This window comes from Ostrea edulis, chromosome 6 (assembly GCF_947568905.1).
Source record: "Ostrea edulis chromosome 6, xbOstEdul1.1, whole genome shotgun sequence".
NCBI lineage: Eukaryota > Metazoa > Mollusca > Bivalvia > Ostreida > Ostreidae > Ostrea > Ostrea edulis.
The window spans coordinates 9,643,671-9,661,555 of NC_079169.1; the positions used below are offsets into that span (position 1 = coordinate 9,643,671).

General features: G+C 36.9%; 1 protein-coding gene across 2 annotated transcripts; it reads left to right on the top strand.

Annotated features, from left to right (window-relative positions):
* The first annotated feature begins 244 nt into the window (after positions 1 to 244).
* Positions 245 to 9,036, top strand: LOC125646466 (uncharacterized). 2 transcript variants are annotated; one of them, XM_056141509.1, is made up of 3 exons: positions 245 to 611; positions 948 to 1,089; positions 3,359 to 9,036. In XM_056141509.1, the coding sequence occupies exon 3, from the start codon at positions 3,509 to 3,511 to the stop codon at positions 4,850 to 4,852; it is 1,344 nt and encodes a 447-aa protein (XP_055997484.1). In that variant the 5' UTR covers positions 245 to 611; positions 948 to 1,089; positions 3,359 to 3,508; the 3' UTR covers positions 4,853 to 9,036. The 2 variants fall into 2 exon arrangements, 1 of the variants encoding a protein (XP_055997484.1); XR_008796169.1 differs by lacking the exon at positions 245 to 611 and having other exon boundaries at positions 896 to 1,089; positions 3,359 to 6,976; positions 8,024 to 9,036.
* The last annotated feature ends 8,849 nt before the right edge of the window (positions 9,037 to 17,885 follow it).

Here is a 17,885-nt window from a genome sequence, read left to right on the forward strand (position 1 = left end):
GAAAATGCATACATTAGTCTACTCCTCCTAAAATGTGTAATATGCGTATTATATAAATGAATGTATGTTTAATGCTTTTACACTTCAACCCTGGGCGATTCTTGTGCGTATGTAAGCTGTTGTTGCACCAATGAATGAAGGATAGAAGAGGTACTTAGATCAATACTATTTCCAATTTACGTCCATTAATTAATTAACACTCAGTCGAATATGTGACGTATACACTCGCCGTAATTGGGCATTCACATTACAGCGACCTGCATACTTAGTAATCGACAGTTTCTTAAGCTCGGTGATCGTGTATATATCTTGTACGCATAATTTACGCCTAGATGTCAAATTCTTAAGCAGGCAAGATACATGATCAGAACATCGTGAAAATGCATTTAGGCAGCAAACATTTAATGTGAGTTTGCAAAGAGGGAGAGTGCCTTCCTATGTTGCAAATCTCTCTTTTCTCTGCAGGCGTTCAACATGGCGTGTATGCTGCATTGACAAGTTCACTAAAACGACTACACGGGAAGTGACCCATTCACACATAGTGTACAGGGCACTCTGATGTTTGTACACGGGGAGAGTTGAATGAACGCCAGCTTCCTTACTGAACACAAGTAAGTATAATATACTTATTACAAAAACTACAATACAACTGAAAAATATTGTTAGCAAGATTAATTGAAAAATAGTGACAGCGTAGTAAAGAATTGGATATTTATATTTGCTTGCTGCATTTCATTATGAAAGGCAGTAATTAAATTCCGTCGTGTTTTAATTGCACAACAGTCCGTTTACATTTATGCAGAATAACTGCCTGTTTGCATAAGAAAGATGATTTATCTACAAATAGGATATAAATCAAATTTGTCCGTTTACTGAATTATTCATTGTAAAATGCACACGAACTTGCAAATTTGCCGAATTTTTAAAGAACCGCCTTTGTGCTTTAGATTCATTAGCTGCATCGTTTACAATATTGCATTCTTATGTAAACAATGAAACGGAGAGGCTGAGTAACTGCAAAGGAATTTACAACCATCGAACCCCGATCACAACTTGATCCCATTGCAACATGTGGTCGTTCATGGAACTGTAAGTAATCGTGACACATTTAGATGTTTTCATTGTCAATGTCCTGGGAAGAAAATTAATATTTCTTGTAATAAAAGTACTATTTTCATGTAGCAGCGCTATCATATGTGTATAATATACCTCGTTACAAGATAGGCCAGGATATTAAAGTGTCATCCGCTCCTCAATCGTTTAATATCTTTGATCGACTCCGGAATATGATCTCATTTTGTGTAGGAACATCGTCTTGAGTAGTGGTTCAAAGATCTAATTTTAATAAGAATGGCAACTGTATTAATTATTAGAATATATTTTGGCAGTTATGCCGATGACCTTTGCAATATTTATAAATTTCACCAAAAAATAAATAAATTAAACTCTTCTTAATTGTGACCTGTTTCCGCCTTGTTCTGAATCATTAATTCTCGTGTACATTTAAGCTGTTTCATGCTGTCTTACCTTAAAGTAATCATTAACTTACCACGACTTAATATACCTATTAACTTTACAGTTACCTTTACTCTAGTTCAAACTTACATGTAAGTTTTAAAACACGACATTGTTTTTTAATGTTTTTTTTTTTTTTTTTTTTTTTATACATGGAAATTGATCAAAAGTAAATTCAGAGACAGAAACACATGTAAATTCGTATAGGATGAAATGATTACATTTCCAATCATTATTATTATTATTTACAAACTGTACACATGCAATGGTAGTTGCGCAGTAGTGAACAATGCACGTTTAAATCTTGATAAATACAGCACGTCTGTTAATGGGCTTCTTTCTGATTATGGTACGCATGCGTCACTAGGTGAGTGGAAATGTTTCCCATTATACATGACTTGCCACTGTACTTAGAATTTTTACCTCTCACTAGCGATATCAATATAAGCCTTTTGGCTTGGTTTTTCAATCTATTATGATTCATAGTTTGTAAACATGATTAATCCTATATTTCTGAATCAATATTGTTTAAACTATAGGTTGGAATGGCCCCGACCGAAATGAAGGTAGAATGTATATGTACATATGAAAATATATGAAGGTATGAACTGTGACTTCAAATCGGCATACTTCATAGCGCTGCAATTCTTTTCAAAAGTGAATCTTATTTCTTAAATCTATATGAGGGAAGGCGATCACAAAAATTTGATATTGAGTTGACAATAAAACGACTTGTGATTCTGTTCTCTTCCTCTGCAAATCGATTTTCTTGCTTTTCTGCCGAGGGATACGAATTGTTTCTTTAACTCCAACCGTCCCCCGCCCCTGGTACTAGGTACTGTAATTAACGGTATCAATCCCTTTTACGCTAATTAATTCGAACCAATTAAAAAGTACATGTATTCGTAGATAGAGAAGAATCCTCAGTCAACTTCGTCTTCCTGATAAAGCGAGGTTCGGAATTACTGAAACTCTTTTCGGTGCTCATATATTATGCTGTTAGAACACCTAAAGATCTCTGTGATAGCTGGAAACCTATAATAGTATTATTGTTCGTGGTATCTCTAATCATCATCAATCGACACGTATATAGATATATAAGCTACTATGATAATTCATGTATCATCGGTGATATGGATAACATTTTGTAATATATTGAATAATATCTTTACTTTCATTACATCAAAGGTTAAAATTGATACAACGCAACTTAACCATTATATTCCAAATGGCAATACACTGTATAATGTTTCATTTGAAACGAAATATCTTTAATTGGTTTCCATTTCTGAAAGTAAAGTATGGGATATACATGTATTTCAAACCAGCCTGGTTAAGTTAAGGGTACATGCAGTTTTGTGAAACGGCAATAAATTACAAGAGAGTAGGAACTGCAATGTTTCTCGCCGGCATGGTTTTCATGAAGTACGCCGGCATACTTCATGGAGTGCGTAAGTGCTTCATAAAAAGTATGCCGGGGAGAGGCGCTGTTGTTCGTATCCTCATGATTTTCTAGATAATGAAGTTTATTATATTTACATTCTACTTTCACTTCTGTCAGAATTGCTAGCTATTAACATAGACGTACAATATTTATCTGAATTCATACACACGTTAACAACTGCAGCACGCTCATGAGGAAATGTCTATCATTATAAATTGTAAAGATATCATAATTATAGGTACGTACGTAGGAAATTTAAATATCTGATATTAAGATGAACTTCAGAGATACATTAGGATGTATCTTGCAATAGTTTTGTTAGGCTGTTCCCGATTTGTTCGTACTCAAGACCGGCATCTACAACACAAATTGTCAACATGCATTGTGCATATTTTTTAGGTTTGGATGAACTAGGAAGTGTAGCGGAAACCAGAAATCAATACAAGCTAATCAAGATTGCGAGGACACTTGTAGTGAAGTTAATTACTGACGCTATTTATTTAGAAAAAAAATTTGTAAGAGATTTATTTTCTGGATGAAACGGACAAAATGAATTACACACATTTTCTTCCTCTTTTGGAGCTAACCTTGTCAGAAACTGTAGCACAGAAGACCAGGCTTCGTGAAAATGTCAAACATGTCAACTCCGATATTATGGCTCGAGCGAAAGCTCTGCACGACGCAGTGGATCGAGCATGTGGATCGCTTTTTAAATGGACAGGAAATATGACGCGCAAGGAACTGAAACGGCTTGACGCACATGAGAAGGATCTTTTGAACATAATAAATCGGGTTACAGACGAGGGTGGTGATGAACTTTATGATAATCAAGTCAGTGAATGTACTGAGAAAACCAAACGAAACACTGCTCATGGCAAAGATGGGGTGTTCCCAGAAATTCATCGACTAACTGAATTTCGATATGTATCTCTGAATTTTTCTGTTAATCAACCCTTAAATGACGCATTTATGAAAGAGTTGTGTGGATCCATACAGATATATCAAATAACACCACCATCATCAATTCTTAAAAACCGCCGCAGCACTGTACCTAATATTAGACTGTCACTGGTAGCAGAGTTTCTGTGTCAAGGTCAAGGCCCATCTAGCAATGTCCACGCAGTTGCACCAATATCCGACACTGAGGCCTGGGTGTGTTGTGGATGGGGAAGCAAAGAGATCGGTCTCTACCACACAAGTGGGGAGAAAAAGGTTACGGTGAAACTTGATATCAACGTCAACCACATCGTCCTGACGAAGTCTGGAGATCTCCTGGTCTCCAGCTACAATGGACAAACAATCAAAAGAGTGGATCAAACACTGAAAGTCTCAACTTTCGCCGATCTTACTTTCTTTTCCCGTGGAATGACTTTGACTGATGACGACTGTGTTTACGTTTGTGGAGCAGAAAGAAAAGGAAGTTCCGGTCCAACATCGGAGGATAACCGGCGGAACGTCATCGCCAAATATTCACTGGATGGCTCTCTGGTTTCGGACTTGACAATTTCCCCACATGATGCACACAGAATAACCTTAACCGTTGACAACAAGATATGCTTTTCAGACTATGAAAAGAGCAACAAGCGTCAGATTGTACTGATGGATGAGAATGGTCTAGAGTTATGTAAGTACGCGGGACCACCACGACATGAGCAGGAGAGTCCATTTTATCCTCTTGATTTAACGTGTGATCACTACGGCCATATCATTGTGTCTGACTGGAACAACGATTGTGTGCATTTAATGAACAAGAACACTGATTTTTTGCAGTTTCTCGTCGAAAAGGGAGAAGGCATTGAAAATCCGAACGCTTTAGCAATAGACAGAGAGGGGAGGCTTTGGGTTGGTAATGCTACTGGTGTTGTAAGAGTTTACAATTATTTCAGCTGGTAGTTGGATTTCAACATGGTACATGTATCATAAAGTATGGTGAAGTATTTAAACGGGGCCGTTTTCATGTATGACTACCTTGTTTTAGCGTCCCTCTTGAGAATTTTTCACTCATATGGAGACGTCATCAATACTGGAGAAGGGCTTTAAATTTAGGCCTATGCTCGGCGCTTACAGCCATTGAGCAGTAAGGGTTCTTTAGCATGCCACACTTACCGTGACAAGGGTCATCCGTTTATAAGGTCATTTCTGCGGATCCGTAATATTCACACCTGATGCCGAGAGTTTGACGATGGAACTGTCACTACCTGTCTTAACGCCTTGAGTCTGTCGCGGCCTGATTCGAACCCCGACCTCTAGACCACCGCGGCGGTTTAATCGTTTTCATAACATACTGACTACGGAAAGGCAAGATGGTACTGTACACATGTACTTGTAATTGTTATTTCTAAATACTTAATATGACTGAGGATGTATTAAATTCAGCGCGGAGGAAGCAAATGGATATAAAAGAGTCAGCCTGTCCGTCTAACTTTGAAAGAGGCATTTAATCTACAAATAATGATGTGTCATGACCTTTGCTTTAGTAAATTTTTGAGAATGTCAAGGTTACATTGAGAAAAAAAAGAGTTTGCTCGCGGGCCATAACTTTGTTAAAAGGCAATATTAGACGATCATACTTAACACTAAACTTCCTTATGACCGTTCTTTATTCAAGGTCATTAGAAAAGGTCAATGTCACTGTCCCGGAGTAAAAAGGTGAAAACGCTTTTCTGGCGACATCATTTTAATACACGTGACGTAAAGTTTGTTTAGAAATGTAGGGTATGTCATTTTGTTCAATACGGTATTTGTTCAAAAATATGTTAGGCCTTAAATACTCTTTAGACTGTCATACAGTACCCTACGCTTGTGACATATATATTTTTACGATTTTAGATAAAAGACAATCTAATTAAAATCAGATCCTAAAATATGCTCACATTCGCTACAATGCGCAGAGTATACGGCGCGGATCTAAGAAGTATGATTTTCATTAGATTGGACAAAAAGATCACAAAAGAAAAGTGCAAAGTTTGGTCCAGGTCATATGTTTGCAATGGTAAAACGTTATATACTCATTAGGCCAAAAAATAGGTGTGTTTCCGATTACATCTCGGAAAAAAAAAAAGTCGGCGGTAGGCAGAACTTTTTTTAAATTTGATTTTTTATTCAGTCAATATTTGCCTCGTATCACTGGGGAAGAAACTTTTCCACGATATATACATTTGTGAGTACTGCCATGTAGCACAAAGTGTTCAAAATTGGGTCAAATACTAAAATAAACCAAAAATGACATTTTGACAACTGATTTTACCCTATTTAATACAAGATTGCATGTAAATCTGTGTTGATTTACTTACAGAAAGCATGCAAGACACCAGTTTGAAAATTTCCGATAATTTGAATATCGAGCCTGAACTTATTAGATTTTTTTTTATTTGAGAAACGAAGTGTACGTAAATTAACGACTGCAATTTTTCCGGAAAATTAGGGTCTGGATAAAAATTTAGGGTTGGTCGGGTAACAGGAAACACCTATTTTTTAAAATTTTTTTTTTTTGCCTTACTATCAGTTGCGGTAGCTTAGTGGTATAGAGCTTACTTCGTTACCGGGAGGTCGGAAGTTCGAGCCCCGCTAGTACCATGGTTGAGTCAAACCTGAGACGTAAACATCGGTAGTAACTGCTCCTTCGCCAAATGCTCGGTATTTAGAAGCGACAATTACGGGGTCTTTCGGATATGTTCTTAAAAAGAGAGGTCCCGTGTCGCGGCAGGTATTGACACGTTAAATACCATCACTGCTACGACCCTGAACCTGTAAGCATAGGTTTAAATTTGTGGTACTTTACCTGCAGCTGGTCACGTCTCAATATATTAGTGAGGCGTAGAACAAATTACTTGACCCAATGGTTGTTTTTATAGGCCCCTACGTCCATCGAAGACGGGACGTATTATGGTTTGGCGTCATCCGTCTGTCTGTCCGGGCCTTGTGGGCAGGATGTAGACCAAACCGTAAACTCCAGGATTTTACAACTTGGTACATTTGATCACCATGATGAGAGGAAAATGCCTATTGTTTTTTAAGGTCAGAGCTCAAGTCGTAGTATCACTTAATAAGAAAAGCTTGTAGGCAGGATACAGACCAAACTATAAGCTTTAGGATATTGCTACTTGGTATATTTGATCACCGATGCGTGAAAAATGCTTATCATTTTTCCAGGTCAGAGGTCAAAGTTGTAGTATCAGTTAATAAGTAAACATTGTAGGCAGAACTAGTAGGGCTAGGACTGTCAAACTTGGTATACATACTCCTCATGCCAAGTGGAAGAATTCTTTTGTTTTTTGAAGGTCAAAGGTTAAGGTCGTAGTATCATTTAGTAGGAAAACCTTGTAGGCAGGATGCAAACCGAACCGTAAGATCCAGGATATTACAACTTGGTACATTTTATCACCATGATGAGAGAAAAATGCCTATTTTTTCAAGGTCAAAGTCGCATTTTCACTTAGTAGGAAAATCTTGTAGGCAATATTCAGATTGAACCGTTGGAACTAGGACAATCAAACTTGGTGCACATACACCTTACGCCAAGTGAAAATATTACACAGAAAGTACATGATTTGTCTTGTTTTTATGCAAAGAAAGTATGTCACACCCTGATGATTACTTATACAACTTGAAGACAAGTTCTACAAATCATGGTGTATGACATCTTCGCTAGCCAAGGGTTTTCGGTCTAGCGAAGATGGGTGTATGAAAAACGCCCTATATTAGGTTTTCATGGGCGTATTTTGTACCGTTGGCGGTATTCTTGTTGACAGACAAATTGTTTTGATTTACAACTGGCCAACCTCTCAGAAATTCGAATTCGTAGTCTAATCCGTAACTACATGTAAGCAAACCCTAGCTTTCAGAAATTTAAATGAACATGGTTTTGTACATTCTGTATTTTGAATGATCCCCAGTTTGAATGAACCCAGAGGGGTATTAGTCTCGTTGGGACATATATAGTTTGAAGCAAAAAACATAACCACTTCCATGTACTAAATTGGTGTTGGTCCTGTGTGGCAAAATGTATGAATCTTAAACAATGTGTCTGCATTTTTATGGAAAATTAGTTTTTAATTTCTGTAGATATGCATAGGAACACCAGTACAGCGTATAATTAAGAAGTGTCATTCACTGTGCAGTCGGCATTGAATAACCTTACACTTAAGATAAAAATGTTGCCAATTTCATGTTTATTTTCGTAGATTTAAGCGTGTCTGGTTTTGTGAATGATTTTGAGAGAATAAATAAATTTGTTCGAACACGCATTTCTTCTCCACATCTTTAAAATGAGATCGTTCCCATTTCACCGTCACTGGTACAGTTACTGGTAAGGAAAAACATTTTTATGCTCCCGCCACAAAGTGGTTGGGTATGACGTCCTGATAGGTCCGTTTGCAAAAGCGTGACAGTGCGTTAGTTACAACATGCCGCCATGCCAACCAGCAACGTGCTGTTACATTAACACAACTTTACACAACTCGCCTTCGCGCCGACAAGAAATGCACAGTTACCCCGACATGTGTATATGCGATAAAATTTTAATAGACAGTTGTATTAGCGTGATGGCGCTTTGCTTGTCAGCGCGAAGGCGAGTAGTGTTAGCGTGACGGCGCGTTGCTTGTCAGCGCGAAGGCGAGTTGTGTAAAGTTGTGTTTGCGTGACGGCGCGTTGCTTGTTGGCGTGACGGCGTGTTGTGACTAACGCACTGTTACGCTTTTGCAAATGGCCCTATCAGAACACCATAGTCGGGGCATTTAGTTTTACCCAGTTTTCTGGACTTTTTTCTAAATGCCTTGAGATATAGAATTGATGTTTTTGTATGCAGGTGTATAATGATGAGTTACCGGTACAGATTGAGTTTGAGTTTTGTTCCAGTTCGTCGATTTTTTTTGGAGTTGTGCCCCTTTAACTTACAAAAATTACTGTTTGGACCAGTTTTCCTGACTTTTTTTCTAAATACCTTGCCACATTGAATTGGTTTGTTTGCATGCAGATGTAATTGGTGAGTTACAGACAGATCGAGTTTGAGTTTTGTTCGGATTCGTTAATTTTTCACGGAGTTGTGTCCTTTAACGTAATAAAAATTGCTGTTACGACCAATTTTCCGGACTCTTTTTTTCCAAACGCCTGGAGGTATTGAACTGATTATTTGTATGCAGATGTTTATTAATGATTTACAGATCGAGTTTAAGTTTTGTTTAAGTTAGTGATTTTTGATAGAGCTGTGCCCCTTTGACGTAGAAAAATTACTATTCTGATCACGAAAGGTGAAGATAACGAACAGTGATTACTCTCATAACTTCTATAGGAAATATAAAATAGAGAGATAGGCAAACACGGACCCCTGGCTATACCAGAGGTGGGATCAGGTGCCTAGGAGGAGTAAGCATCTCCTGTCGACCCGTCTTGAGCTCTATATCTTGATCAGGTAAACGGAGTTATCCGTAGTCAAAATCAGTGTGTCAGGAACGACATAACAATCGGTATGAAACACTTCAGACTACATTTGACCATATGATATGTTGTATTGGCAATCTAGATTGTTATAACGACCATAGAGGTTGCAAAATGCTGACTTTTAACGAGACTGTTGGAAACCCTGCAACACCAACTTGTTTGTCAGTAGACTGCTTCAATTCAAAAACTGACTATACGCAGAACAAGCTCTTTCGTATCGAATCAGTTGAGAGATATAAACACCATATGCAGGTGATAATGGTATTATTGCTACATAAATATGTGAAGTTGACGATGGAGAAGCTGAAATCATCCCGTTTGTCATATGTTATTGATTCAGACGAAACTTTTATATATTTCTTTTATGGCTGTTAAAACATGTAAAGGGTCGTTGTTGAGATCTTCATTGTACTAACTGTGTATCACATACAATCTGAATACCACATTCAAGGCTATACTTCGGTGGATTTCAAACACCTGACTTCACTGCAGGCGGGGGCGTCCGTGTCCTGCCGACACACCTAGTGTTGTTTTTTTTTTTTTTGCTTGTGATTCCCCAACTGTTAAAAGAGATTAAATAAAAAGTTAACTCTTCTACATACGGTCCGTGTTATGAGACGTTCGTCTAGATTTTACGAAGGAAGATTAGAGCTACGTTTGAAAAATGAGTAAAGGTGTTTTATTATTTGTAGTTATATTCAATTACGTAATCGGACCTTCTTTATCCAATGTAACGGCTAAAAGAGAAAACCTTATTTTAGTTATATTGAAGTTTATTTCACAGGTTTCAATCATCAAATTCATTCCTACCTTGGCATATACTCGGAAGATGAAAATAAAATTCAAGGTGACCTGCATTATGTTCATTACACTGTATTTCTAGGTAAAGCAAATGTAATTCTTAATTGCATATAGCAGTTGTATGTGTTCTATCCTAAATGCCTGGAGTTGCTGGTACTGAATCTGGAAGACTTTCAGAATCATTTTCTATGCGACTTCATTTTACACCCTGAGGAGACAAGTCGTTCAATTAGGAAATTATTTAGGAAGAATCTGAAGATGTAACCAGACAAGATGGAAAATTGATCCGAGAAATTGACATCTCTGTCAATTAGGAACATGGAGCGAGGAAGCACATCAATTTCACATGTTAGAAAGGGTTTGCAAGAATACGTGGAAATCACTGAACACTGTAGAATTGCCGGAGTGAACTGTTACAGTGCTATAGAGATGAAATGAAAATCTTTGAATATTGTGAGGTTGCGGATTAAAATTTAATGTCACAATGCGATAGAGGGAAATTAAACTCCTCACATATTGCGGGATGAAATATCAGAATGCGAAATAGAGAAATTAATATCCTCACATTATGACCCCTGAGTCGAGGCCTCTGCTGGTGGACTGTTAGTCCCCGAGGGTCTCTACAGCCCAGTAGCTAAGTACTTCATTACTAGCTTGAAAATACGGATGTATATTTAGTTGCTGTTATAAAATTTAGAAATTCATTTCAAAATTAAGGATTATCTCCCTCATGCATAGCTCTTATCCTTGGACGAATTTGGCTCCACTTTTTTGGCACGCTGGTTTTGGCTATATTTAGCTCTAAAACTTCATAGTTATTTCGGATTTCAAACATTTCGGTTGAGCATCACTGAAGAGACATTATTTGTCGAAATGCGCATCTGGTGCATCAAAATTGGTACCGTATAAGTTTTACATATTGCGGAATGAAATATTATCGTGTTTTTTGTCAATTCCTTTGGAAAAATATTCTGTATTTATTTTGTTGTTGAAAAAACATTGTATCTTCCAGACTACGGAACAAATATACTTGCCCATGACACCAAATATATGTAAATTTCAGAATATAGATTGCAAAATGTAATAAGAGGCTCATGGGCCAAATCGCTCACCTGAGCGACCTTGGCCCTATCGCTGTTCAGAAGTTGTGATTTTAAAAAGAAGTTTTATCAATCAGTATTCCCATGAAAATTTTTGACCTCATATTGAGGCCCTAACCTATCCCCAAAAGATCACAACATAAATGAAAATGAATTCATATAACACGGAGGTACCTCAACACTATTGCGACCAACATGACAATGCTGCTTTAGTTAAGACAAAGGTCACAAGGTCATACTTCATGGTATGAAATGAAAGATCTTGCACAAGAACGCTATGTGCAAAATATGAAAATTCTATCGAAAATAATTCAGGAAATATTGATAAGGTCAGGTTTAAAATACGTTTGTCAAGGTCACATGATCAAACACGATTGTATCGAAATACAAAGTACTTTAGCCCTACCTTGAATAGTTCCGAAGATATTTGGTAGGTTATATTTTCTAACAAGTAGGTTAAAATATAAAATCACAAGGTCAAAGTGTGAAATGAAAGGTCCCACGTGAATAAAATACAAATACACAAACCCTACTACTTTTCATTGTAAACTGTTGAACATTCTAATAACACTGCATTAAATTATTAAGCCTATTTTCAATGATCGTTGTTACACATGTTTATTTCTAAAAGACGGCGACATCAAACTTTTACCAGAAGGTCAGGCCGACGTCAAAAAATGAATACTCGGTCAATAGTAGTTATTTCAATAGAACAGAACGATAACACGTATTGGCAGTCTTTGTCATGGCTTTACTTAATAAAAACATATTTCCAATTCAATGACAATGTTCATATCAATACAAACCATCAGTATGTATATCATATACACTCTGTAATGAAATGCATGATCTACAACGACTTTTGGATAGTAATGTTGTAGCATCAATAGTCCATGCATGTTTGAGTCAATCAATAAATAATTCACTCAATATTTTCAATCAATCAATCAATATTTCAATCCACCAATGTGTCAATCAATCAATAATTCATTCAATATTTTCAATCAATCAATCAATATTTCAATCCACCAATGTGTCAATCAATCAATATATCAATCAATGATTCATTCAATATTTTCAATCAATCAATATTTCAATCCACCAATGTGTCAATCAATCAATATATCAATCAATGATTCAATGTCAATAAGCCCAATTGTTGGCCACGGACCTGGACTGAAACAAAATCTGTGGCAGGCTTAGCAAAATTCGGCGATTGTCTATTATTGACCACTGACAACTCGTAAATTCGTAGAGCCATGACGCATCGTGAAGGCGGAGAGTCTCGTAAATTCGTAGAGCCATGACGCATCGTGAAGGCGGAGAGTCGAGTCACGTTGACAAAATGGATCTGAAAATACACAAAGAGAGACAGCATAAACGCAACAAGGATGGATGCATATATGCTTAGAAAAAAGGGGGAGTGGAGGGAGGGTTTGGCTTTTCGTTGACATGCAACTCGAAAAGGACCGGCAATTAGCGCTTGCGCACTATATATACCCAGGGATTAGAAAGAGGGAAAGTGTCATAATAGGTATTTGGGGGGATAGTGTCAAAACCGCGCAATTCAATTGATTGCAAGAGTTATGTTTCTTTGCCTGAACAACAAATACTTGGTCTGTTCATTTCAATAACAGGACTTAACTCATAGTGAGTTAAGTCGGATTATTTTGTTGGAATGGCAAAACCATTATTAATCATAAAGTATATCCCTTCTGAAACAATTTTTATCAATGGTTTCTTTCATAAAAATACCCTTTGTAATATATATGAATCGATTATAACCGCACTGTTTATTCCCGAAGATTTATAAGTACATGTACGACGCCTGAGCCACGGATTAAAAACAAATTCAATCACCTGTTTCTACCACTGGGGATCACCTCAAAATTAAACGAAAAGAAGACATATGAGATAAATAGAACATCTGTAATTGCGTATTTTGATATTTGGTTTATGCAACTCGTTCATATGGTGTATTTATTCGCTCGGCAAGCCTCGCGAATAAATACACCATATCAACTCTTTGGATAAACCAAATATCAAAACACGCAATACAGATATCCTCTATATACACGATATGAAAGATCTACTTGAAATAGCTCAGGGGATATTGAATAGGTTAGATTTTTAAAAAAAAAAGAAGTCAAACTCCAAGGTCAAGGTCACAAGTTCAAACTTCACAGAGTAAGATCTTGCCATAAGGAATCTATATAAAAAATATGAAAGCCCTACCATAAATAGTTTAATAGGAGATATTAAATAGGTCAGAAGTTTTTAAAAAGTAGTTAAAACTCCGAGGTCAAGGTTACAACTTTCAATTTCAAGGAATAACAAGCTATTGCTATAAAGAATCTATATATAGACCAAATATGAAAACTCTGCTGAGAACAGTTCCAGATATATTTATTAAATAATTAATAAAAAGACATGATGTAAAATGAAAGAATTGGCCATTTGAAGTAAATATACAAAATATGAAAGATCTATTTAGAATAGTTAAGAAAATATTGAATAGATCATTTTTTATTAACAGTAGGTCAATCTTCCATGTCAAGGTCATAAGATCAAACACCTTTGCATAACATGAAAGGTCTTGCTGAACATAATGTATATATATAATATATAATGAAGATAACGAACAGTGATCAATCTCATAACTCCTATAAGCAATACGAAATAGACAATTGGGCAAACAAATATCACATCATATAAAATATGAAAACCCTATATAGCTTACATAGTGCAAGATATATTTTTAAAGATTTTTTCCCTTATATATCGGCATGTAAAACTTTGTTTCCCTATTGCAGCCTCACCCATTCCCCAGGGACCATGATTTGTACGAACTTAAATCTACTATATGCCAGGAAGCTTTTAAGTAAATTTCAACTTTTCTGGCCCAGTGATTCTTGAGAAGACTATGTGTAGATTACAGTACAGCCAACGCGGATCCCTTATTTCCCGCGTCCCCGCGACGGGAAGTTAATCCTTTCCGCATTACACCGTCGTGGTTTTTCATAGCGGGGCTTCGCGGGACCACGTTTACACCGCGGCGCGTGAGAGTTACAAATGTACCTGTATTTACACTGTTGAGAGTTGATGACGCTTACTTCTTATTAATACATATAGAATTAATTAAATGGTAGAATTTAAATCGTATATGTTTGTGATTTAATTTTCGCAATTTTTTTTAGAACATATATGTACGTGTGTTAGCCGAATAATTGACAACTTAATAAAACTTTTTTACCCTGCGATGATCACGAGTTGCGTGTGCTGAAATTGAATGAAACCGGAATCAGCAGTTTAAGTTAAAAGTTAATATCTGTGTAAACATTTTTTCCATAAGAAATTGATCAGAAATTTTATAACTTTTATTTATGCCAATCATAGTTTACATTGTCGAGTTTTCAAGTAAGCATGCTGCAGGGATCAAACATGCAAGTTCCACGTGTATGGACACCTGTCTTTCCTTTACATACATTTCAAAATTAGATAAAGTAATTAATTGTATGAGTTCAACGGGGGATAAAATCAAATTAACGATGTCACCAGTAAGATTGATTGATTGATTAAATATTGTTTACCGTCCCTCTCAAGAATATTTCACTCATATGGAGACGTCACCACTGCCGGTGGAGGGCTGCAAAATTTAGGCCTATGCTCGGCGCTTATGGCCATTGAGCAGGGAGGGATCTTTATCGTGCCACACCTGCTGTGACACGGGACATCGGTTTTTGCAGTCTCATCCGAAGGACCGCCCCATTTAGTCACCTCTTACGACAAGCAAGGGGTACTGAGGACCTATTCTAACCCGGGTCCCCACGGGATTTCACCAGTAAGAAAAGAATAAAATCCTGATTTAAAAAGAAAAACTCATTTAATCCACCCGTATTTATTTTGATACGTTCATGCTCTACATGTACTTCGTTCTTGGCTTTGTAAGACGCGCGTTTCTCTGGTAGTTTTAAGCGTTGTTCTGTGATTGCGTAGTTCTTCTGTCAAACACTTAGCCCGAGTTTGTAAATACACAGGTTTGACCATTTGACACAGTTGTCCCTTCAACTCTTTGTAAATTTTGTCCCTGAAACATTCCAGCACAAATAGGATAATCTCTCTCTCCGGATCCAGGAATTGAAGGGGAGTGGGGGTGGGGGGGGGTGGTGGTGGACAACTTCATGCGAACCTCCGGATTTTACAACTTTAAAGTGTGGTAAGGGGGCGGGACGGAGGAGATGACTTCAGTTTACAACTATCTAAGATTCTTGACAAGCACAAGTAATATTTTTATACCCTATTTTGTTTTCCTTTTCGTAATCATCCCCCTTTGAAGGGGGAATGGTCCTTAATGTGAACACACCATAATCTCCATCACCCAAGGATGATTTGTACCTAGTTTGATTGAAATTGGCCCATTGGTTCTAGTGAAGATTTTCCTATATATCAGTGTGTAAAACTTTGATCCCCTTTTGTGGCCCTAAACTAACCCCCGGGGGCCATGATCTGAGCAAACTCGAATATACAAGTAGTTTATACCAGGAAGCTTCCAGGTAAATCTCCACTCGTTTGGTCCAGTGGTTCTTGGTGAGATTTTTAAAGATTTTCTCTATATATTCACATGTAAAATTTGATCCCCTATTGTGAGCCTACTCTACCCTCGAGGTTCATGATCTTAACAAACTTGATTTTCCACTATGTCATGAAGCTTTCATGTTAGTTTCAGCTTTTCTGGCTCAGTGGTTCTTGTAATGAATTGCCATCAGTGGCCAGTGTTCGCTGTTTTCATATTAAGGGGAAAACCAATTAGCTTATTTTACCACTTTTTAATTATAATTTAAAAAAAAACTTCATTTGAGTAAATACCGATTTACTAGTAAAAAATATATGTAATCTTAGTTGTACACTCCAAATAAAAATCTACCCCATTTATACTCTGATATTTTGAACATTTAACTTGTTCAAGTATCATTACATTATTTCATACACTGATTGGCAACTTCTCTCTGATGAAAAATCCACTCATGCAAATCTTTACAGTCAATACAACTGATTGGATCTTTAAAATTGTGGACACTTGACCATGTTAAGTCATTAACAAAGTCTTTATATCTTAAGCAGTTTATAACGGTCACAATGTCCTTCGTCTTGTCAACAACTGGTCGACTGCTTTTGGATCTTGCTCTTGCTGTTTTTGTGGACGACATAAGACCATCTTTTACAACATCAATAACTTGAGTAGTGATACAGATTTGTTTTCCTGACTTGTATGACTTGGTAGAACCCTGAGTGTTCAACTGGCTCTTAATATTGCACACTTGTAATTCAACACAGTTAACATTGGGAATACACTGTCCAATTCCACCTTTAAATTCACTGTCACATTCCATTTGTATTCGGAACTCTGCTCAGGACTTAGAAAATAAATTTAGCAAAGAGTTCTGAAAAGCCAGATTTTATATTTTGAGTGCTTCAGTCAAGCTGCAAATAACCCCTCAAAATATACATTTCATACAATTCTGTCTCCATCACCGATTCGATACGAGACACATGTGTCTCTGTAAAGCAAATACATGAACAGAAAAGTCTGTATGGGATTGTAACTTACATAGTTTTCTTGGGAATATGAAATTTCCAATGATGTTTCTTCTCTAGATGTTTTTTAAAGCCAGCCTCTTTTATAATATTGCTTTCCACATACTGCAAATAAAAAGATATCAGTAGACTTCATGACATCAAGGTTATTTACATCACTGTCCAGAACCCTCGTGTCATAAACTTTGTTTACTTTCAGCTCATTTAAACCTCTTCCTGTTGCATTCAGAAGTCACTCATTTTTCTGGTTGTCAGACATCCACGAAAACGAACAGATTAGGTGTACACCTACATCACTTTATCTAGAAATGCTGCAACAATGTACGAGGCTATGACGTCTGTTATGAGGTCATGATGTACTCTAAGTAAATTAGATAAAAATAATAATAGCAAACTTTTAAGTTTTAACAAGAGACCGAAAGGCCGTAACGGTCACCTGAATATGTAAATATGAATACATGTAATAATGTAAAATGTATAATAATAATGATATAGCCCATACATGGAGTCTCATATTTCCATGGAGTCTTATGATCTTTCAAAAGCCTACAATTTTTATTCAATTAAGGAAGAAGGAAAAATGGAAGTCTGATTGATTGATTAATTGATTGTATATTGTTTAAAGTCCCTCTCGAGAATATTTGACTCATATGGGGACGTCAACATTGCCGGTGAAGGGCTGCAAAATTTAGACCTATGCTTGGGGCTTTTGGCCATTGAGCATGGAAGGATCTTGGTCGTACCACACCTGCTGTGACAGAGGACCTCGGTTTTGCGGTCTCATCCAAAGGACCGCCCCTTTTAGTCGCCTCTTACAACAAGCAAGGGATACTGAGGACCTATTTTAACCCGGATCCCCACGGGATTGTAAGTTTGAAGCATATAAATCAATTTGACATTCCCTAATTATTTTTATACATTTCCACTATGTGGCCATATAGGCCTTGTCCAAGGGCCTGAACCCATGACCCAGGAGTCATGAATGTAACAAT